Source organism: Taudactylus pleione, unplaced genomic scaffold, assembly GCF_031769625.1.
Source record: "Taudactylus pleione unplaced genomic scaffold, aTauple2 ptg000041l, whole genome shotgun sequence".
NCBI classification, from domain to species: domain Eukaryota; kingdom Metazoa; phylum Chordata; class Amphibia; order Anura; family Myobatrachidae; genus Taudactylus; species Taudactylus pleione.
Genome location: NW_028284443.1, coordinates 46,722,875 through 46,748,012, shown reverse-complemented (window position 1 = coordinate 46,748,012; position 25,138 = coordinate 46,722,875). Strand labels below are relative to the sequence as shown.

General features: G+C 39.0%; 1 protein-coding gene across 3 annotated transcripts in view; it reads right to left on the bottom strand.

The window, feature by feature from the left end:
* ARHGEF7 (Rho guanine nucleotide exchange factor 7) overlaps positions 1 to 25,138 on the bottom strand; it is a 170,823-nt gene that overhangs the window by 4,690 nt on the left and 140,995 nt on the right. For 2 of the 3 annotated variants that reach the window (XM_088458453.1, XM_088458469.1), the window contains exons 16-20: positions 23,522 to 23,746; positions 22,067 to 22,160; positions 18,526 to 18,615; positions 15,745 to 15,921; positions 3,305 to 3,404 (exon numbers count right to left, since the gene is read on the bottom strand). In XM_088458453.1, coding sequence (XP_088314579.1) covers positions 3,305 to 3,404; positions 15,745 to 15,921; positions 18,526 to 18,615; positions 22,067 to 22,160; positions 23,522 to 23,746 — 686 coding nt within the window. The remainder of the gene's footprint in view (positions 1 to 3,304; positions 3,405 to 15,744; positions 15,922 to 18,525; positions 18,616 to 22,066; positions 22,161 to 23,521; positions 23,747 to 25,138) is intronic. The other variant, XM_088458462.1, reaches the window with a different exon arrangement.

The window sequence follows — 25,138 nt, the reverse complement described above, 5'->3', positions numbered from 1 at the left end:
CTGGCGCCTGACGTAGGCCGTCATTACTGCCATTATCTTGGTAAACACCCACGGGGCTGTTGACAAACCAAAGGGCAGCGCCTAAAATTGGAAAGGTTTCTGCAGAACCGCAAACCACAGAAACCTTTGGTGGGAAGGTGTAATTGGCACCCATTAGGTTTTTAGATAAAAAATAGGTTGGAAAAAAAACAACTTCTTTGTTGATCCACCGGAATCCGGATTATTACCCCTGAATCCAGCAGGTCTTCTCTCCAGCTCCCCAGCCAACGACTGAGTGGACGGCGCCTCGCGCTGGCTGTATTTAAGCCAGCCGAGGGGGCGGGGCGATGACATCGCGAGCCGTGATTGGCTCACAGTGGCCATCTTTGAATTTCAAAAATGGCGCTGAGGCACCATTTTTGAAAAGGGCACGCTCGGTTCTCATAATTGAAGTCAATGGTGAGAACAGCTTGTTGGCTGAGAGGCAGAAGCTTCGCCTCTCTCAGCCAATGAGTGCTCCGCACTGGGATTTCTGAACTGAAATGCCGGGCGGAGCTGTCATTAGGGTAGAAGTGTCCTTAGAGGACACTACTAATGTTCATGGGTCCGGGTATTTTGCGGGGGTTTTTTTGCCAAGACCCTGGATTGCCTGAAGAGGACAGATGCACACATAGGAGGAGGTGAGTATGGAATTTTTATTACAGGTACTCCATAGGATTATCTATTGGAGAAGAGGACAGATTGGCTACAGGGATACTAGGTGAGTATGTGAGATAGTGTGTGCATGTGTGAGTTCATGTGTGTTCATTGTACTTTTCTACGGTGTGTGTTCTGTGTTTTTTCTAATACTGCTTTTGCTGTGGAACTACATGTACCAGCAGGTCGGTAATGCCCCGCATGCTGATACTTGAGGTTCTCCAATAACCAGCATGCCGGGGAGGCTTGCTGGGAATTGTAGTTTCACAGCAAAAGACAATATTTTAACTTTACTTGTACAACACTACACAATCAACCCGGCACCCACCGCCCTGGGGTGCCGGGGATATCCCAGGGCTATCAGCCTGGGGTGCCCTGGAGAGGGGGACCCCAGCTCCCCAGGGATCCCCGGCCTGGGCCAACTAGCGGTCAGGGGTGATGCTGCAGCTGGGGGGCCTGGTGAAAGGGCTCCCCTGGCTGTGGCATCACCCCCTCGCTAGAAAGAGTCCGGTGCTGGTTCTGGTAAATACAGGGGGACCTGTATTTCCAGAACCAGCTCAGAGCCCAGTGCTGGTTGCTCTGAATACGGGGTACCCTTACGTCATTTGTCCAACGTATTTTGGCAACCAGGACTGGTTCTGAAAAGCCTGGTGCTGGTTGTGCTTAATATGGGGGACCCCTACTTCATTTGTTTCCTATATTTAGCACAACCAGTACTGGGTCTCCAAAGCCCAGTGCTGGTTGTTTTTTGGGGTGCGGGGCCATGCCATTTTATTTATTTTTTTAAACACAGAAGCAGGTATCACGGATATTCCAGATCCGAGCCTGCATTCTGTGTCCTGCTACCTCCCCCGGGTCCTAACACCTGCCCCACCGCCGACCGCACTGCCACCTGCACCGCTAAGGCCCACTATCGTCCCGGGGTCCTGTTGCCGCTAACGCCCGCTACACCCCCCCGCACCTTTCCCCGGCTCCTGCTGCAGCCAACGCCAGCTTCCTTCCCCCGAGCCCACCACGGCTAAAGCCCGCAAACGACGGCCATCTTTGTGCACCCAAGTGAAGCCACAGTGAATACACCAGCTGGAGGCTCCTACTGCGGGGCTGGGCAACAAGTTGAAAAGTCCTATCTATTCAATGGCGCATTCTTGAGGTGGTAGTTTAAAAACTGTAAATTTCTAATTTACCTGAACCCCAAAAGAACGAACCCTGGCACAATAGTTACCTAATAGAACAAACCTCAAATCTAAATTCGCCCCCTACCCTGAGTTATGCTTTTCCAAAAAAAAAACCATAGACTACAGCAGAAAAGTTGTCCTAATTAAGAATGTCAGAAAAATGTTACAGTTAGAACTTTAGATTACTCCCAAGTCCTCATTTGTTTATGCCCTGAAATTTGGCATGCAACACCGAGCGACAATTCTACCCGTCTATGCCAAATTTCAGCTTGGAACCTCCAATAGCTTTTGAGGTGTAGCCCCTTAAAACACCATGCCCTCCCCCCTCCGGAATTCTCTATTGGAGAATTGCAGTTTTTTTAGACGCAGTCTTAATATAAGGGAACGACTGAGCCCTTATAATACACACATTATATACATACACACACAGGGATGTAGTCAGCATCCGACAGTCTAAATACCGGTGCCAGAATCCCGACAGCAGTCTGGATCCCAGCTCCAGAATACCAACCACCGGCATCCCGAAGGCAAGTATCAGAGATAAGATGCGGGGGTTAGGCACTAGTGGGAGGGTTAGGCACAATGGGGGAATGTTTAGGTTTGGAGTGCAGGGAGGGGGGGGGGATAGGTTCTGGTACTGGGGGGGGGGGGGGGTGAGTTAGGGTTAGAAACCAGGAAGGGAAGGGGAGGGTTAGCATACCGACCAACAAGTGTCAGTATGTTGACCCTGTCGGCATCCCAGCATCAGGATTCTGACCGATGAGATCCCGACTGCCGGCAAGCCATACCCAACCCCACACACGTATGTGTGTCTATTCATCTCTAACTATATACACAAATATGCATATACTAGCTGTTGCACATTGCTTTGCATATGGCCCATCTCGCGGGAGCGGCCAACGTGACCAGCAGCATTATACAGACTGGTGGCAGCAGCGCCTTCACCCACCACTCACACCAATGTCACTGTGTGACCTGTGCACAGACTGCTATGTAGCCTATCCATTTCAAGTGAACACAGGTCCAAAGAACCTCTCCCTTCACCGGCCACACCTATTTCTTGCATTGATGTCAATAAATGTTGTTTTTGTTATTGCTGAGCTTTAACTTCAAATGCAACGGAATATGCTGAGCTATATAAGAAACTGTTAATAAACTTGATGGATAGCAGTTTTCATGAAAATCTGTTCAGTAGTTTTTTCACCAACTTGGAGCAAGTAGACAGACACAATGTTCTTATAATATTAGTACACACACACACACACACACACACACACACCCATCAAGACCAACCTTTCAAGAAGCCTAAATGCATTGACCAAGAGGAAAGCAAGATAGAACCTCTAGTGTGATGGTTTACAATCTGAGGGGGAAAATAAGGTACTCTTTGTATATTGGGAAAAAAGTAATCTACAATTATTAAATAATGAAGCGCAAGACATTCTTGTACTCACTTTTCCTCTATAACAGTTTGACCATTACTTCTCGTTTCCTCTACAATAATTTTCTCCTCCTCTGGAAGCAAAACCTGGGGAGCAGATTCTTTGCGTGAACCTAATGGCAGCAAAGAATGAAGTGTGAATACGCTAAATAGACTGAAAATCCATTATCTTTACAAGACACATCTATTAATCAACCTGGCAGATTCCAACAATTTTAAATAAGACTAACACTAGAACTAGGTGAAGCTTGCAGATGAATTATACAGCTATATAACAAAATCAAGATACCTATATAAAAATGATGGCCAGCAGACAAAAGCAGCAAGTGGTTTCAGAATTTCAAAATACCTAGTAATTCTCAAAACAATTAACTTTTTTAAAAAGATGAGACTCCCCATAGCAATATATATATATATATATGCTTACTGCTACGTCAATTCAGATTTTTATTCAAATACAATACCTTTTTTATTTCTTTTAAGCACCATTTGAACAACAATTACTACAAATTGCACGTCATTACAACACTCAAACAGTTTACAGTAAAGACTTACCTAAAACAGGTAATTCAAAAGAAAACACGTAGTAAATAAAAAAAAAAAAGAACAAAAAAAAACATAACATTGTTACAAGTGTCAAAATGTCAGGTTAAGCCTGGTTGAACATACATTTAAAACATCAACTAAACATGGATGAGCTTGCCGTGGAAGACACAAATGATGATGATACAGGAGTAGGCAGCAGAATTCTATTCAGTACTGAAAAGACCACAGATCAATGTTGCCGGTCTGTTTGGCAGGGCAAAGATTGCGTGTTCAAAAATCTATCAAACATAAATTGGAATTTTTACAGAGCAGGTGTAACATTTAATTTAAAAACCAAACAAAACGGCTTTAACTATTAGCTGTTATTCAACCTTGAAGACCGAGTCACGTGTTCTGTACATAAAAAATTAGAAAGCAGAGGGTTCTACTTGAGGACATGAAGCTCTTGTAACCCTTCATAAGCACCTGCTGCAGCACATTTAGTGGTCAGTGGTTCCCAAACTTTTTTGAATCACGGCACCCAAAGTATCCACATTTTTTTCCACGGCACCCCTGGGCCAAAAAATTCTTAATGAGAATTTCAGCAAAAAATAAATGTAATACAACTGTGCTTATATGTCACCATTAGGTTCAGTTATGTGGTGTTTGACATGGCTGCTCTTCTTTTTATCTGCATATTTTTTTGATTGGCAGCCATTAGCACTTGTTTTGCCTATGACACTGACTAAAAATCACTTTATTTGGTACTGGACCACCAATCCATGGCACCCCTGCAAGTGCTCTGAGTCACCCCAGGGTGCCACGGCACCCAGTTTGGGAACCACTGGTGTATGTCATGCTTGCTGGCTTGTGGATGTTTTTCTGCTTCATGTGGTCATCTCCTGACTGACAACCAGCTGGCTGGTGTCTGATTTTGAAGCCGTTGCACTTAAACTGATTGAGTCTGGAAACATAGTATTTGCACAATTTAACTACTAAAGTGTGTGTGTGTGTGTATATATATATATATATATATATATATATACATACATACACACACACACACACCTTTTTCTTACATATTTAGACGACTACCATATCTCCAGTTAAACATGGGTCAGGTTCTAAATAATAGATGAACTAAAACTCAATTAGGAGAATGTATTTAAAAAGAAAAAAAGGTGCCAGTAAAACATGAGACACTGCTTGTGCTTGGACGAAACCAGCTGTTTTTTTAGAAGAATTACAGTTTTCAAAAAAGTGGCAGGGATTATGCCCTGTATGCCCTCACCATAAAGACATCATGCAGAAGTGTTGGCAGTCTGGGGAACGTGAAAGATTTATGACTGAGAAATAACTCAGTCATAAATCTTGGTAGAACTGGGGAATAAAAAGTTAACAGGATAGATGTTTCTATCAACTTCCAAACCACTGTACATAGTGCATTCAGATCCATTTTTCAGACATAAGCTGATTTGACTGACACATTTTTCGTCCAATGCAGGGGATTACAAAAGTAGGTGCAAAATAATGATATCCTACAGCCACCAATCATGCCTGATCGGTTGCTGTAAACACCAATGCTAGTAAGATATTCCTATTTGCCAAAACATAACATACACGTAACATAAATCCACTTTAGTTTAAGGGGGGTATCCACTAGACGATAAAGTTGAACGATTGAACGATAATGATAAAATCGTTCGATAAACGTTCAAACATCGTTTGCAAATCGTGCAGTAATTGTTTCTAACGATGTACGATGCGCGCTCCCGCTGGTCGTTTGATCGTCTCCTCCATCGACTGAAAATGCAGGTCAATTTCACTTTATTGCTTACAAATCGTTTACACATAGTTTACGCTGAACGATCAAACGATGAACCACTATCTGCCCACTATAGCTGAAAGCTCTCAATCACAGATTAAAACAACATAGTTTATTGTTAGATCTTTTGCAAATCGTTTGCAAATTGTTCAGAGTGGAAGATCATATTTCAAGGGAAACTTCAAGGGAAAATCGTTAAGAGGTTGGACAGGGATAAAATCGTCTAGTGGATGCCCCCCATTAGACTTTGTGTCAGTTTAGTTGCCCTAATGAGAGCTTCTGAAGGTTGATCAGTGTTGCTTCTCCATGCATGGTTCAGTGCCACTACTATTGCAGCGTGCTGACCCATACATCCACTGACATTTAGTTTAAAGTCCTTCGGTCACTCTGAAAGGACAATTTCTGATGTAAAATAGTAAATAAGGGACTAAATATTTATCACACTGTTTCACAAGGGTCTACTTATCAGCTTAAGAGGGAGACTCAATTAAGTACAAGTTAGATGCACATCTCAGGATAGGTACTGTAAACAGTGAGACATGACACAAGGCTCCTCCTAGAGAGTTATCATTACATTGAATCTCCCCCTAAAGGTGCGTACACACTACACGATATTTTGCATGATTTTGCTGATTCCAACGCATGGGAACGACAAATCGTGCAGTGTCCACTAATGATAATGATCCCGATGCACGGTCCCGTTGTATACTCAGATCTTACCTACATGCAGTAAGATCTGGCAATCTCGTTAATGAGAATAAGGTCGTTGGTCAGATAGTTTGTCAGTTGCACAGTTTATGCAAGATATTGTTTGTCCGGGAGTGCAAGGGAAATCGTTGAAGAAATTGCATCTTTTGTTAGCCTTCTAGTGTGTAGGCACCTTAAGTTTGTATCCTAAGTATTTTGCTTGCATTTCCTTCCTAAAGCCACCCACCAATATTTAGAAGCAGAATAAAAAGAAATATGGTTCCCTGCCATTGTACTTGGAAAGAATAACAAACGAGACAATTCCTGTTTGATGTTAAAAAATAAAAGTGTAATTGTATGTGGTCAATTTCTACAGACATTGATTCTATGGATTCTTAAAATGATATATCAGTAATTTTAATAACCGACCCATAAAAGTACAGTACACCATACATCTAATTTTCATTCAGTTTGTGCAGTACATAAAAGGACATATCTCAGCAATGTGTGCTCATGAGACTCTGGGCAGACAAACCATTGCAGAATTTAGGCAGGAGTAAACAAACTGGGAGAAATATTACGTTAAATATGAATATTTTCACTCCATTCACAACTGTATTTAAAAAAAATACCAGTGCACTCAAGGCAAGCAGATAAAACTCTGGTGCAAAATGTATTTGAGCTATGTGGGCCGCATCAGAACACACAGCTATAGGGGCTGACTTGAAGTCTGCTGCATAGATACCTTTTAACAGGTTTCTTTAGTTAACAATCAAATTTTATCTTGTGCAACTTAATTGACACCTAGACCTCAGAAAATGTTAACGGATTCATGATTTCTAGGCTTAAAACTTTACTTAATCTTTATTAGGTAATTTAAAGAAGAGTAAAATGAAAATGTCAGCAACTCAGGGACATTAATGCCCCACGAATGCTTCCAAATATATACCATACACATATTGGGGGTGGTACTGAGTAGGACATATCTGTGAAAATGGGCGCTCCTAATGATTTGGAAACGACTACGCATTCATATGAATCATGAATGTGTATTTAAAACTTGTAATTACGGAGAAAGGAAGCCTGTTTCTGGGGCTGGTGCACATGCCGATACAATTGATGACACTTGCGTTTGCGGACGCTAGAACATTGGGTGGAGTAGGCTTGCACTAACACGGTGCGATGTAGCAGCCGATCTGACGGATTGGTACAATTTCACTGCTATATCGTACCATGTATGGGCATGTTATCGGCCAGTGCGTGCACCCATGGGGTCGTACGTCGCACCTCCAGATCTTTCTGCAAGTTCACTTGATCTGGGGATGAGATGTACGATCCCATGGAGCGCTATGTGGGTGGGAGAGGGGGGTGCCGACATATCGGGCGGTCGGCCACCCGAACGCTCAGTGTGCACACGCATATGAATCTAAGTACAATGTCGTGGCCATAGGTAAAAGTGCCCGTTGAAGCATCCATTTCAGAATCAGGCTCATTGTGTGTAGTCAGCCATGTCTATGTGTCTTCATATGCTAACACTTAGCTCACGTATCAAATTGTACACCAAAAAAGGGTAAATTTTGACTGCAGTGGTGTACACATACACTATTGCTGCAGTCACTCCCAACAGCCCTTCTGCTGTGCAGCTTGGCTTGCGCAGAGCCTTTTTATTGGGCGAAAAAGCGTCTTAAGCCGGGTACACACTAGACGATATGCCCCCGCTGTTGTTCTGTCGCTGCCGGCATCGGCAAATGTGCACCCCCGCCTCGGTCGACATCGTGCTGGGTACAATTGTTAAGTGTGTACCCAGCATAAGTCGCAATCAGATGCAACAAACTGCTTCACGAGATTGCACAAATTAATTTGATATGAAACACTTGTATATCTGTGTCCGAAAAAGGCTGAATCTGTAGGAAGTGCTACAATGCAGCAGCCACCGCTTTTTTCCACACAAAGTTCCGTTGTGCCTCGTACTGTATACAGATTCACACTTGGTCGCACATAAATATAGAAGTTTGAAATAACTAATCAATCATTGCAGTCTTGTGATGTGATTTGACGAAGCTTTCCAACAGCTTTAAACTCCAAATGCAGTCCTGGTTCATTCAATATTTATACACACACACGTAATGCAGATAGTAAAGATAGCTTGCGCATCCACGCAGCGCAGGACACCCTCCCCAATTCATGGTCAGGTGGTCTCCCTAACCTGTTTTCTAAATGCTGCGTGGTGTGCTGTTATGGTTGTTTTTGGCTATGTTGTGCATTGGTAAAATTAACCCTACTAGACAAAATTCCTCACCCACATGTGGAGTGTTATTCGATTCTTGGATGCGCAGGAAGTGAGACCTGCCAAAATATATCGTCAATTAAAGCAGGTGTATGATGATGTGAGAAAAAGGTCTGAAATGTTCAATAATGGACGAACAAATGTGCATGACGAAGATCGACCGGGACGCCCATCACTTGTCACAGTTTTCAGTGGCAGTTTTTCAATCATCCATCCTACATTCCGGACCTTCCTCCAAGCGATTTTTCACCTTTCCACTAAGCGCAAAGAGTTCCTGGACGGAAAATGTTTTGGAAGTAATGAGCAGTTGAAGCTTGTAGTCAACATTTAAATGGACTGGAGACAGCAGAGTTTAACAAGGGGATTCTAAAGCCCTTGGATAGATATGATAAATGATAAAATGAAGGTGATTTATTTAGAGAAATAGACAAAAAGGTACCCTATTTCAAAATAAAAACGGACATGAACAAAAACTTTTATTTTTTTACAGAAACGGTCGTTACATCCTGGATCACGTGTGTGTATAATAATATATACATATATATATATATACATATATATATATATATATACATATATATATATATATATATACACACATATACATATATATATATATATATATATATAAATATATCCGCAAAGTGTCCACACTCACGTTATCTTGAATCCAATGCTGGGGTAGCTGACCCAAACAAGGTGACTACCCTGTCAAAGACAATCTCCAAAAAATGAGGGTGCACTCACCAGACTTCATAGAATGATCATTAAAATATTGTTTTATTTACGTCATCATAAAAGCACAGCCATCGACGTTTCGGTCCAGTCCATCTTGATAAAGGTCCATGGACTGGACCGAAACGTCGATGGCTGTACTTTTATGATGACGTAAATAAAACAATATTTTAACGATCATTCTATGAAGTCTGGTGAGTACACCCTCATTTTTTGGAGAATATATATATACACACACACACGTAATGCAGATAGTAAAGACAGCTTGCGCAAAATTATTATATATATATATATATATAAAAAAAAATAATTATATATATATATATATTTTTTTTTATTTTATTTTTTATTATTTTTTTTTTTTTACTCTATATATATATATATATATATATAATTTTTTTTATAATGCCTGATGACGGTTTGTTATTAAAACTGAAACGTTGCTGTAGCATCGCCTCTTTCATCATTGTACAAGTCCCTGAGTGCCACCTTTCACTTGATCCTGTCTAACCCTTTTTTTGGCTGGAGCACCTGGGCCTGCTGCTCTTATGGTATGGTGAGTGCCGGATTTAAGCTGTTGCAATTTTATATATATATATATATATATATATATATATATATATATATATATATATATATATATATAATTTTTATTTAAGTTTCTGCTTATTTGAAGCTGCATGTGACACGAAAGAAATGTTCTTGCGGGCAAACACTAACTTTCATGACAGAAATAGAAGAGTTTATGTGACTTGCAGATTATACCTAAGCCAAGTAGTTCATTAAAAAGGTATACCCAGAACGCCCATGTGACAAAAGTATAGAGAGTCCCACAAAAGTAAATAAACAAAAACAACCATTGTTGGTTTCCTCAAACAAATAAAACTGTATGCAGGAATCAATCAATTTCCAGTGTTCCTATATGTGTTCTGTTAATCCAGGTACACCAGAAATCTAAACTCTAGTAAAATGTGTCCTCCTGATGTAAACATTGTCATATGTAAAAACCAGGACATGTTGGAGCTCTAGTTAGAACAGAAAAAAATATAGGAACACTGAATGTGTTAGGTGGCATTTACTCTCCACAAGTAATAAATCACTTTTGAAGGCACAGACTAGCAAAGGCAAAATTTATTTCAACTGTACATAACATAAAAGCATTCTCTCTCACTGTGGAGTATCTGATATTAAAAAAAAAAAAAAAAAAAAGCAATTTCATAGTGAACCACAAGGAATATGTAAACTGTACAATACAACATTCAGAAATACATCTGTATTTTTACTTTTTAGTCTTAAGAAGGCAATGTCCCACCAGACATGGCTTTTCTCTTCGGTAGATGAGATGCACAGGAAATTACTCACACCACGTAACACTGGGTAACGTGCTTTGCCGCAGATACCAAAACACTGATGAGCACTTGATAATGTGGAGAAAATACAGTGCAACATAGACCAATTCATTCAGGTGGATGGAATTAGGACACTCTTTAACCTATAATAATCCAATGCCCTTGTTCTTAATAAATACTTATGTACATGGATATATGTATTATTTATATATGTATATATGTTACAGAATTGCATAAACAAATTGTTGACTAAACTTTCACAAAAATAGTACATTTAAGAGTTTGAGATAGTATCTTAAAAAGAACATGAACTAAGGGGAAGATGTAACAAGCCTTGGAGAGGTATAAAGTACCAATCAGCTTCTAACTGTCACTTTACAGTGTTTGAAAAATTAGTTAGGAGCTGATTGGTTGGTACTTTAGCTCTCTCCAAGCTTTGAGAAATCGACTCCTAAAAGAAAGAAAAATGCTTTTTGATACTTTAGAGCAGCTGCACAGTTAATCATAATGCACTGACACTTTTCAGTCATCACGGCAGATGGCATCTCAGAGGAGCTAGTGTTGTAATAATTTCCCCGAGAGCATCCTCAATGCGCTTAATACAGACAGACAGATGAACAGTATTCATTTTGCACATATTATCATTTTCTTTATCTTTCCATATGAACTCTGAACTCCTGGACATATCAATTTCTTTGATGCCAATATAGCAACTTTTTTTTTATTTTTGTTAGTAAAAATGCAGAAATTCCAATAGTCATAGAATAATTATTTGGGCTAAGATTGACCCTTTGGATATACAGTACAAAATCTGTATCTGTGGAACCATTACTATGTGCATTTACATAAATGTTGTGCTAATTCACATGGCATGTTTTAGTATGCATAATAAATTGCTTTCCCCATACAGTACAAAGTGATCAGTCACTGAAGAAATTCAGTGTGAATCTCTCTCTATAGGCGCTATTATAGGTAATTAACCTGAAAGCACATATCATGGGATGAATGATCTCTATGCACACTCATGTCCAAAGCAGGTAGTTAAGTAGCTTTATTGATCAATTTCTTTACTAATCCCAGTGGGCAATAGGGATTTATCTGTTTGCAGAAACAGTCTACATAAAATCAGTGTCCAGCCAGTGTCCAGGACCTTCCCCCATTTACCAGGTGTAATTAGCCCTTACATTCTTTAAATATAATCCAATTCGATGTCTAATGCATGGCATACTCTGAGTCTATGAATCTGCACAGCCAGTTATAGCATTACATCTGAGGCTGTATTTCTAATAATAAAGAGGAATAGTATTAAGGACCCTACAAGCACCGTTTCTAATGTTATACTAAATTACAGCCTCAAATGTCTGCACCCAAACCCATTTGCTTATTAGGAATAAGAGGGAAGAGACTAACAGGTTTAAGGGGTATTTTCCTTTTGTTTAAGTAACCTTTTGAGATGCCTTTCCAATACAACAGAAACTTAACCACATAATATAACTGATTTTTAACGCTGACTGTCCAGCGCTGCAGAGTTTTCTGGTGCTATACAAATAAAAGATGATGATAATAATATTTATATCTTACAATAGTAGTTCTTCCCTTTTCAGAAATATGTGCTTACTTCCTTCTATGCTCTGCTGACCAGCAAGCTCACTAGAAAGCTACACTTGATAGGCCCTCCTCAATAGCGGTTTGTTCTATCAGTTATGTTCTGGCCACTGTTACTGCCCACTCCTCGCATCAAAGGGAAGCCCATCACCAACATGATCTACCATTCTTAAGTGCCAAGTCCCCCCCAAAGGGTCCAAGGACGGGAAGGAAGTGGTTGGTAACAACTAAAATTAGGAGGTAATGCAGAGCTAATATTATACAGTATATAATGCACTGCTTTTCACTTTAGCTTTTCAGTAGACAAATGTAGAGAGACGTCTGGTTAGCTATAATTAAATGTACATTTGTCTAGGCATACTTACAGTATATTTGAAGTTATACACACAGGCACTGACTATGTAATATAACTCTGCCTGTACAGAATAATAGATACAAGCAAGCTTACTTTACAGATAAAAGGACATTTTCCCATTACTGTAGAACTTAGTGTCACATGTAAAAGGGAATAAGATAAAAAATACTGGTAACTAGTCTGGTCATCTCAGTGTCCTCTACGCACAAACAGAGTTAGTTACTTCACAGTATTAAATGCATAGGACATTAATGAATAAATAAATGCCTTTAATTTTTTTTATATAAATGAAGATTAGTGAATTCATCATTGTGGTATACAATTGGAAATTATGCAACCTAAGGAATAACATTCCCCCAAGTAAAGGTTACAAATAGATCAGGAATACTAGGCGTTCAATGACCTGTATAAATGCATTCAGCCTTGATGCCTTCTAGATGCAAGACACTCCAGTGATTTCTTATATGCTTATTATGGTAAAGTTACTCTGCCAGGATATGTGTTCAGCCTGTAATAAAAAGTCACCCCCTTCTTACTGCTGGCTGCCGACTGCCGTAGAATGTTTCTAATAATATATTCCTACTTATGTGATTACAGGTGAGCATAACAAGGATTGTTGTGTAATAACATAGCAACATCGGTGCCTTGCACTACGAGACGTTATTTTCGAAGACATTTTTGAACAAAGAATCCCCAAATTAGAATTTTTTTTATATATGCGGATCTATTTATAATATATTCCTATAACCCCTGTTTGTTTACTGGTTGATCAATATAGCTATTCTAGTAGTATGAAAAAAAACTACATTATCTATAGTATTAAACAGGATTTTACATCTTGGGGGGCAAAAAAAAGTATTGGGCCTTCACAACTATATTACTCCTTTTCCCTGGACTAGTACACAAAAGAAGTTTCCTACCCTAGAACATGTACACTCATTTATTGTAATGCTGTGCTATGGAGGGATCTGATAGGATGGCCATGGCACTCTGGAGCTGGGTGTCATTACTATGAAATGCTATGGATACCCCTCTCCTGTTGCTCTCCTATAGCTGTCCAGCTAGTAAGCATGCAAGAACACTCAGCTGCACACAAGTGCAGGGCTCTCTGGGGAAGGACTACTCACTGATGTACTAAGTTTGTGGTAAATGTAGAGGAGGTGTAAATTCTTCATCTTCCCAAAAATTGAAAATCTTTTAAAAACACCAAAAACACAAAGCCCATAATTTGCCCATTTTGATAAACGGTAAAGCGCATCCATACCAGACTCCATGAACTATAAGCTATTGTGATGGCCAATTGAAGCAGTGTATTGCCCTGTGTGTGGTCACCCTTAGATATGAAATGAAGTGTGATCAAGTGGAACATTTTGTGAATGAATGCATTTAAGGGGCGTTTAAGTTTAGCAGTTGGGAATGTAGGTGACATAGTTATACTCATTAAATAACCTGTGTTTGAGGGCTGGTTTTGACATATTATAGACTTTAACAAATGGGTCTTGTGCTTGGTGCTATGAGAAAAACATAGCCATAGCACTTCTGCAGTACATTAACAAGTACAAGACAATCAAAAATACATCCGAATTCCTTAAATGGCGTTTCTGTATTTGTCGTTATCAGTGGAGAAAATGATTCACCCTTTACTTATTTGTGACAAAGATACTACCAAAGGCCAGTTTAGAGAGAATTGCCAATAGTCTTACAACTGGTAGCTAAACCAAAAGTTCCTGAATGGACACACTGTACAAGTATTACACACTGAAACTTCAGGTATCATCTAACATAAAGGTATTAAAACGTACAATACAACAACCTACAGTTGTATATATAGGCTCCATATGCACTTAGTAAGGTACTGAAAAGTGAGACCTTGATCAGCAGTGACATGTGACTTCAGATTCGTAAGCGTTGCGTCACGTTTATCTATCTGATCCTTAGTTCACCTGTCAGTTTGATGTTCTATTGTATGCATATAATAAAATGCAAATCTATGGGTTTTACCAACTGGAAGTCAGTTGGAACTCAGGCAGTAAATCTCATCCAGGAAAATGACAAAAGTTCAATAATTCCATCTTGCCAGCGTGCAAAAACAATCATGTGGTATAGTCCTAAAATAACTAGGATTTCTCAAATTTAGCAATACATTGCAGGTATGTAGTTACAATACAGATTTGTATTTTGTAGTATCTGCTATCTATGTAGTTTGTACACATTGTGTTAAGAAGATTGCATTATGCAATATAGCTGACCAAAATCCTTATAAGACCCTTACCACATAAAAATACCATTGGGCATTTCTGTTCTAAAACACCTTACTACTGCATGATGCCAGTTTAACAAAAATGGGCAATAATAACTTAATACTTGTACAAATATTTTAAATACTGCAAATTACATACATGCACATCTAAATTTAAGACAAAAATAAACGGTGACCATGTCGGCAGCAGTTGCTGACAAGTTGTCTTACTGCTGTTTGTTTCCACACTCCATATAAAGAGAGTATGCCTATGACTGTGGTAAGTTTACCTCATTGGATTCAACGCATAGTTGTGCAAACCCTGCTCACTGCCAGTCTAATGCTGTGAAGCAGAGACTTCTCTCAGAACAATTGCTTCCATAACTAACATAATTTATGAGTGGCTTCTGTACAAAATGATATATTCATAAAAAGGTCCTCACAAATCTGTACGGTTTTAGTTTTCATATTACAAAAAATGCACATAAAATTATTAGTTCTAAGGAAACATCAAAGACAGAGTACGAAGTCTGCCTGAGAGTAAAAAAAATGCCTCACATTTTCTTACATAAAACTAAGCTAGGAACTCACTGCAAGCATGAGGTATATTCGTAATATACAATTTTACCTTCATGGTTTGTTTTTTTCCCCCTAGCTGAAAAAGGATCCTTGACATAAGTAGTACCAGAAACTACCTCAATTCTTAAAACAATCACATTAAATAAGACAGGAAACACAAGTAAACATCTAAGAAAACGTAGGTTGTGGTATAACAAGCATTTTGTTAAGAAAAAAGTTTAGAAGTGCATTAGTTCTGGTGAGAGATATATGAGCAACAGCTCTTACGAGAAGTAGACCCCATTCTGTAACTATGGGCTGTCCATATACTGTCATAGTCAGAGTCTTCGGAGAGGTCTGAAGGCTCCAAACGAGAAAGACTACTGCGACGACCCAAGGAGTCTAGACTTGATTGGTCATCATCAGCCAAGACGTGATTATGCATCAGGTCAGTGCCTTGCCATGCTAAGGATGATGTATGGGTGAAATGAAATGGCAATGGTGGGGAGGCAAAAGATGGAAGGAAAGAACAAAGGAGGAGGAGGAGAACAGGACAGGAAAAGCCACAACCAAAATAGTAACATGAAACAAAACAAAAAGCAAAAAAGGGTGATGGGAAGAGAGGGAAAAAGAAAATATTGTTAAAAAGAAGAACAAAGCTTTGCAGATTTCATTAGTTACTTGTTCATGAGATACAACTGCAGCCAGGAATAGATAATACTACTGTTACATGTGAATGCATTCTGTAAACTTGCAGTGAGTAGATGTGAAATGCATTCTGCAAAGGAGCACATAACAAGTTTGGAGGGCTCTGCCATGTATTAAAGCATAGTTACACTTACTAGCTCCTAGTTCAGTGTGTAACAATGCGATGAAACGATTTTATGATCAAACAAAATTGGTCCCAAAATCTATCTATAAAGGTTCAATAAATGCTTTCATCAATGTAGAATATATGCATGGCATGTGAATAGGTATTTGAGGCATACCTAAATATTATAACTAGATTTAACTAAAATAATATATTGAGGTTTAACCATCACATACACACCCGGGAAACAGCAACTTGTGGGCTATCCATTATTTATAACAATGCAGCTTATCAACTTATTAGGAAATAGTCACATCAGTGATGTCACTCGTTCCTGCCGAATTGAAAGGTTTAATTTAAAAAATAAAAAAAATAAAAACTATTGCCTCAACAAACCGCTTACTGTACTGTGTGTGTAGCCAAAGGGCCCAAAGTTATACTTTCACAATGCCACTTCCAAATGCTAGTCATTTACATGTAACTTACTGGGTTAGATTGTACAATTATAGAAAATGTAAGTTACACAGTTGTTGAGGTTAAACTGTAAAAAAATAAAGAAATTATTTTTAACTACTATAAAAACCTGTATAAACAGGTTAAAAAGACATTTCATCCATAAAGGTGCAGGGTAAAAAAGGTTTAAAACAAAAAGGCAAAAGCAAAATGGAGAAGCTTGATATAAATATAATATTTTTCAGGGTTTCTTAAAAGTTCTCAATATTAATTATATCTCCTCTGCAAAGCACATGAGAAAAGCTGTTTTGGGGGAAGTGATGTTTAAGCAGAGCAGCAGGAAATAGACAATTTATTACAAAGTGATGAAGAAAGTAGCTTGAGATCTGTGCTCCCTCCATGGCACCACAACACAGAGATCTGCTTACCTGCTGTATAATAGTACAGAAAAGTAACACATCCATCCTACCAGTCATAGAAAAATAAACACATGCATTTAAAATACTGACAAATGTGGCTCTTGACATTGTCACATACCAGGAGCAAAGTGATGAGTCAATTTGCATATTTAAAATCAGTATATTTTCTGCTAGTGATGAGCAAATTTAAAAAAAAAAAAAAAAAACTTCCGTAAGCATCAATAATATGAGTGAAACGTCTATTCAACATGTGCAGTATCAGACCCAGTGTTTTGCTGACCAGCGCCATTTGTAGGTCCAATGGGGAAACTGTAGGTGTGACCTTGGACGGAAATGGTGCAACTATCATTTAATTACTATAATCTTGTTTATTCTGTTGCTCAATCATGAAGACCTTCATCTCCTTCTTTAAGGAGCGAGGTGCAGTATTATCTATTTAGAGATATGGGTTCTTGACCAAACGCTCATTTTAGCAGCTTATATGATAGTGTATGCACACTGTATTTTGGACAAGTCTTCATATTTATATCAAAATGTGCAATACTTTTTCTTTTCGTTAAAAATGAATAACTGTACGTTATAAATTCACATGTCTTAGTGTATCCATATTTTCAAGACATTATTATACTGTGCATGAATTCAAGGTGAAACTGGGGAGTGGAAAATCTATAAAGCCATGGAGCCCATTGACCCAATGCCACAAGGACTACTACAGCAGCCATTTTTATAGGGCTCGTCTCAAAGCACAGGTCGAAAAACTGAGGCAGCGGCACACTGTGAGGTGTAAAAAGCACTGGTTATAAGCTGCCATCACAAAGATTACAGCTTCTCGTTGGGTTTCTCCCACATACAACCAAATCCCCAGTGATTAGTGTAATTGCGGTAGCGCAGCCTTAAAGATTCTTAAGGTGCAGCATGGAAAAACTTGTTAGCAATTTGTGGAAAAAATAGGTACAGTTAAAAAGAAAAAAGTTTGCCACAGTTGTATGTTAAGAGAAGATTAGATTTATAAGGCTTACAGAAACAGACTGGTGAACATACACAACTATGTTCAATAATAGCAACAAGAACACAGGGTAAACTAGATACTGGGTACCTGGGACACTTACATTAATTAAGATTAAGGCCACACAGAGCAAAAGTTAACAGCTTATAGTTACTATTCCATCAGAAGGAAGTGTGTTTATATACTTTGGTTATATTTAGTAAATGGCCACCACATCTTAAATATTTCCTTGAAATACAGTAATAATTAACAGATTCCTCTGACATATTATGTGATAAACAAAATATCAGCAACACACCATAGTAACACAGATACCACAATAGTAAACTGGGAATGCATATAAGCTCAGTTTGTAGTATGGAAGAAACAAAGGCACTTACTGGAATTTAGGGTCTGGCGTGTTTTGGCACTCGTACAGTAGGCCTCAATAACCTTTAAAATCTGAGCGTCTTCCTCTAGTGCTGCTGTGCCTGTAAAAAGTAAATGATAGAGGTTTAGCATTGTACAATCAAATACTGTGATGAGGGTAGCCCAGTTGGGTCCTTGCCTGCAGCCAAGACTATACATATGCATTTGTTAAATAGTTAAAAACCACCATTCGCATACAGTAGTTTCTTCTTAAGATTCTACAGCACTGTACGAAGGGACCACTACTATCCTGTTTGCCACTTCCAGAAGAACAGTATACTAACAATATGAAAAAATTGTTTTGTACAGTATCTCTATAACTCCTTTCCCAGAAAAAACAGGAGGTGTATTGCTTGCTGTCTAACGATGCAAAAATGCTGATGCAGTGCGTCAGTCTGATATGTTTGTTCTCTCTGTCTTCTCCAACACAACTGTTTGTTCTGTATTCGTGTTACAATATAGATCCTTCACTGCTTCGATTGATGCATGCAGGTCAGCAGGAGAATCAAATCAAAGTGTTTATTAAAAGGGTTAAATTTGTTCTGTTTTGATATGAAAATCATCACTTACCTCCACCTAACATATTACAGTAAAAACATACCGAAACCTTGAAACTAGAAACAAATAAAAAAAAATCTAATAAATAAGGTTCTATTCAAGGTATGTTGTGTCAGATGCACCTACAGTCCATTGTCATCCAATCCTTGCGAATTGGAGACGCTTTAGCACTTCCTGGGTTGTGGAAGTTGTTGAGATCAATTGATATGGTGCTGTGAACTAACCAATACATTTTGTTCCCAATGGTAACGTCCTTGGGGCTCTTTAGTAATGTGGGTGGGGATCATGATCATCCATGCTGTCTTTTATACCAGAATGCTTCCACTTCATTGGATACCTCCTAAATAATTTGTTATAATTATTAATAGACTTACAACACTTTCTATGGTAACTTGCACACATCCATCAAAGCAGATTAGGTCATTTACTCAAACACAAACAAAATGTGTTATGGATAAGACACAGGGAACAAACATATCAGACTGACACAGTGTATCTGCATTATTGCATTGATTAGACAGTAAACAACACAGCTCTATGATATTTTTCCGAGACAGGAAACACAGAGTGACCGTATAAAGAACTTTTCCATATTGTTTCAACCAAAGAGACCACATACCACATATAGTCAGGTGCATAAATATTAGGACATTAACAGAATTTTCATATTTTGGCCTCTATTCACCACCACAATGGCTTTGAAATGAAACAAACAAGATGTGATTTAACTGCAGACTTTCAGATTTAATTTGAGGGTAATTACATCCAAATCAGGTGAACGGTGTAGGAATTACAACGGTTTCTATATGTGCCTCCCACTTTTTAAGGGGCCAAAAGTAAATGGGACTATCAACTCAAAAGCTATTTCATGGACAGGTGTGGGCTATTCCCTCGTTATTTCATTATCAATTAAGCAGGTAAAAGGTCTGGAGTTGATTCTAGGTGTGACATTTGCATTTGGAATCAGTTGCTGTCGACTCTCAATATGAGATCCAAAGAGCTGTCACTATCAGTGAAGCAAGCCATCATTAGGCTGAAAAATCAAAACAAACCCATCAGAGAGATAGCAAAAACATTAGGTGTGGCCAAATCAACTGTTTGGAATATTCTTAAAAAGAAAGAATGCACCGGAGAGCTCAGCAACACCAAAAGACCCGGAAGACCACGGAAAACAACTGTGGTGGATGACAGAAGAATTATTTCCCTGGTGAAGAAAAACCCCTTCACAACAGTTGGCCAAATCAAGAACACTCAAAAGGAGGTAGACTTATATGTGTCAAAGTCAACAATCAAGAGAAGACTTCACAAGAGTGAATATAGAGGGTTCACCACAAGATGCAAACCATTGGTGAGCCACAAAAACGGGAAGACCAGATTAGAGTTTGCCAAACAACATCTAAAAAAGCCCTTACAGTTCTGGCACAACATCCTATGGACAGATGAGACAAAGATCAACTTGTACCAGAGTGATGAGAAGAGTATGGAGAAGGAAAGGAACTGCTCATGATCCAAAACATACCACCTCATCAGTGAAGCATGGTGGTGGTAGTGTGATGGTGTTGACATGTATGGCTGCCAATGGAACTGGTTCCCTTGTATTTATTGATGATGTGACTGCTGACAAAAGCAACAGAATGAATTCTGAAGAATTTCGGGCAATATTATATGCTCATATTCAGTCCAATGCTTCAGAACTCATTGGACGGCGCTTCACAGTGCAGATGGACAATGACCCAAAGCATACTGCAAAAGCAACCAAAGAGTTTTTTTAAGGCTAAAAAGTGGAATGTTATGCAATGGCCAAGTCAATCCCCTGACCTGAATCCGATTGAGCATGCATTTCACTTAATGAAGACAAAACTGAAGGGAAAATGCCCCAAGAACAAGCAGGAACTGAAGACAAATGCAGTAGAGGCCTGGCAGAGCATCACCAGGGATGAAACCCAGCGTCTGGTGATGTCTATGTTCCAGACTTCAGGCTGTAATTGCCTGCAAAGGATTTGCAACAAAGTATTAAAAAGTGAAAGTTAGATTTAGGATTGTTTAGTTTGTCCCATTACTTTTGGCCCCTTAAAAAGTGGGAGGCACATATAGAAACCGTTGTAATTCCTACACTGTTCACCTGATTTGGATGTAATTACCCTCAAATTAAATCTGAAAGTCTGCAGTTAAATCACATCTTGTTTGTTTCATTTCAAAGCCATTGTGGTGCTGAATAGAGGCCAAAATATGAAAATTCTGTCAATGTCCCAATATTTCTGCACCCGACTGTACTTCTGGAAGTGGTCAACAAGATAGTGATAGTCCTTTTTCTTGTAATGTTCAATTTGTGATTCTGGACTGCACACAACTACAGCTTGCCACCTGTACACCACAACCAAGAGCATTTTCTGTAATGGTCCTGAACTATTTAAGGTCTAGTATTCAACAAAAAACTAAAGCATCATGTTATATGATCATTTAAAGATAAAAATGCAGAGATCAAATAGTTTAGATAGAAGTTTAGAGGTCACCTCCTGGGAAGGCAATGGATCGGTGTGTCATGTAAATATACCGATGAAGCGGAGTGTAATATTCACAACAATCTCATACTATACATTACATACACACACAGTAAAGCCCATAATATCAATGCAGTTATGTTTGGTAAGACAATGACAGAGTCAAAGAGAAATTCTCCAATATCCCTAAACTGTACAGAGCTAGCTAATTCATCTTCTGGGTGACTTCCCGAAAGTGAATGCTTGTAAGAGACAGCCTTATCAGTCAAGAAAGAAAAGAAAAGAAAAGAAAAGAAAAGAAAAGAAAAGAAAAGAAAAGAAAAGAAAAGAAAAGAAAAGAAAGAAAGAAAGAAAAGAAAGAAAGGCCATGAAAGGGGGTTAAGAGCAGCTTGTGCTTTACCTATACAATATTAATAGGTGCATAATATTAACAGGTGCTTTTCCCGAAACTTACTTTTTCTCAGTGCAAACTCCTCATCGGATGGTTTCCTTTCAGGCTTACGCTTGGGTAGTAATTTTTTCATCGTTTTGGGGCTCTTACTGAGGTCCTGTAAGTAGAAAAAAAAATGTTTTTGTAAACTCCTGTTGGTAGTGAAACAGGAACTTTTATTAAAATAATTCTCCTCTCAGATTAGATGGCCTTCCTTAACTTCACTGGGACTAACTTCACAGACTAATGCAACAGTTTTCTTTTCCATACTGATATATTGGGCCCAGTAGCATCCATGATCACCTGGAAAAACACTGCTGAAGATGAACAGGATCACTACACCAAGTTGGCCTCATGCTTTCTTGGGTTAGGTTAAGACTTATAGTGGTAGACAAGCACAAAAGGTAGTGTCAAATTCAGGAACAAATCCATTACACGGTTTAGCAGGAAATATGTGGAGTGAGGATCTTGTAGAGGGAGGGGACTCAACACCTTTTGTTTACCATCTGTGGAAAACAAGTGGCCTGATTATAAAGGGAGGAGACCTCTAGCAAGGTGATGAGCCACAGTGCAGTAGATCTGCTCTACAGCATAACATGCCAATCCAAGGAGACATTAGGTGGTCTACCCCTTACCTTAAGAATACAAGACATCCTCTAATAAAGAGGGAAACAAAGAAACAAAAACAAAGAAATGAAAAAACAAAGTTTCCCAGTGGGCACGGAACAGCAGTTTTTTAAATGATACGATAAAAACCCTATGTAAAATATACATTTTCTACTTTCACTTCACACAAACATTCATACAGTCAATAAACTTAGATTTTGGTTACTTTTATACAAACAAAAAATCAGGTGCACATTTGTGAATCCCAGGTTTGATTCTGGCCGCTGCTCCCTACTAGGTAGTTTATACTCCCCTACGCAAAAATGACCACTGAAATAGTGAAAAGACAACGTGTTGGTCCAATGCAACTAAGAATAAATTAAGTTGCTTAATAACAGTTTATCTGAAATGTATAAAACATTTTAAAAATCAACTATATACAATATCAATACACAAACAAAACAAAAGTAAACAAAAATAAGGATTGACTATATAAGTATAGTTGTAATGAGTATGCTATTACTCTTGTGTGGAATTAATAAAGGAATACCACAAATATTAGGATAAATAAAGGGCTAAGGCAAGGCTATCACATTTATTGTATTCTTGGCTGCTTCTGTATAGTACTCTCTCTGTAAACGAACACTTTTAGAAATGCCATTCTCACTTTGTTTGAGGAAGTACAATGTATCTAAAGAGGGTGAAGCTATAAAAGGTTCTTATACACAATACTAAGAAGCCTTTAATAGACATAATTCGTAGCAGTTACATACCAATCTTCAACAATCAGCTCATCCACATATAATCAACTTAAAATTAAGTGATCAAAGAGATTTAAAACTTAAAGATATTTGGCATAAGCTTTTCTCATACCTCTTTGTAACATAGTGCTGCTGAAGGACGAAGAGGAGGGGCAGGACGCAAGCAACTCAAGCTCCAAGGCTTCGACGTTTTGGGAGGCTCTAACGGGCTCCAACTGATAGTGCTGTGCGTTGTCCCGTGGTGAGAAAGGTGTGGCAGTGTGTGATACGCAGGTGTAAGAGGCGCTGGCTTGCAATCTGAATGCTTGCTTGATGGCGTGACAGGATGAGATGGAAGCTGAAGACCAAAGAAAACACTATCAAAATAATAATTTATAGGAATAGCAAATAATGTAATAATTATTGGTAGCCTGCAATTTGTGGTGCACTCTCTCTGCAGAAACAATTGCTCAATATAAACAAGTAAACAATTAATTTTCTAGTGTGTTTTGAAATATTTTAGGTTTCTTCTTTGTCTTTGCGTACTGTAGCTTCAACACACTTGTATTCCTCTGGCATTCTAATCATCTTGCTTTCATTTGCTGAACTCATTGCTTTATAATAGCATACATTGTGTGTACAAAGGAGTTCCAAGCTGTCTCACAGTGTGAACTTTATTGAACACTAGACTCTGAATTATTAGGATAATTAAGAGCTTTTTAAAACATATGTAAATGTAACCTTTATTTGTAAATTCATATTCATCTCACATAATAGTGTAAAATGTTAATGTTTGCTCTAAAATGTATTAAATTATGTGAAGAAAAAGGTATTTGTGATGCACTAACCATATTTTCAATAGTATATTTTGCACGGTTTGGAAAGTTGTGTGGAGCTTTTGAATAAAATACGTTTGTGACATTAAATAACAATGACTTTCCAACTTCACTATAGATCATAAAACATAGGTAGCGCGGACAACAGCTGGCTAATAAGCAGGGAGGAAATTGAAGTGCAGTTGGCTGAATGATACCACTCTCTCTATATTTGTGGAATAAAGCTGCTCAACAAAAGAAGGATCTGCACCTACAGTACTTTACCCTGCTGCAGCTCTCCGCACCACCACCAATACTCCAGGTAAGGCCGTCCGGGCGTCGTGTGGAAGGTCACTCAACCATCAACCTGTATCCAGGGCTGGCTCTAGGGGTGTTTGACCAGTGCGGTCGCACAGGGGTGCCACCCATAGAGGGCGCACCCCTCCCCAACATACCGTGGTCGAAGTGGCCTGCGGGTAGTCAAATCGGGAGGTTGAGGACCCCCACAGCCATGTGGCCGTGCCAGACTCCGGAGTCTGAATGGAAGCTGCGCGCATGCACGCGGCATCCATTCAGTGACGGGAGAGGGCTGTTGGAAGCCCAGCTAGTGAGGCGTCTCAAAGCCGCTGCTTGTGAAAGGCACTGAGTGCCTGAAAAAACCCAACCGACTACCACCTGTTTCTTGCCTGGTCGGCCAAAACCGGCAAGGGTGAAATTAGCCACACATGCCCGGGCGGTGTGAAAGGATTCAACTGCTTCACTGTTTAGCTTTTTTTCATACCCGGCAAAAAAACAGGCGCCTTTTTGCCGCCCGGTCAAAACCGACAGGTGTGAAGCTGGCCATATACTGTATGTACTTGTCTGCCAGCATCCTGTTTTTCTCCAGAAAGGAATCTACAATCTCTTATTCTCAAACATTTACGGAAGTGTCTGCA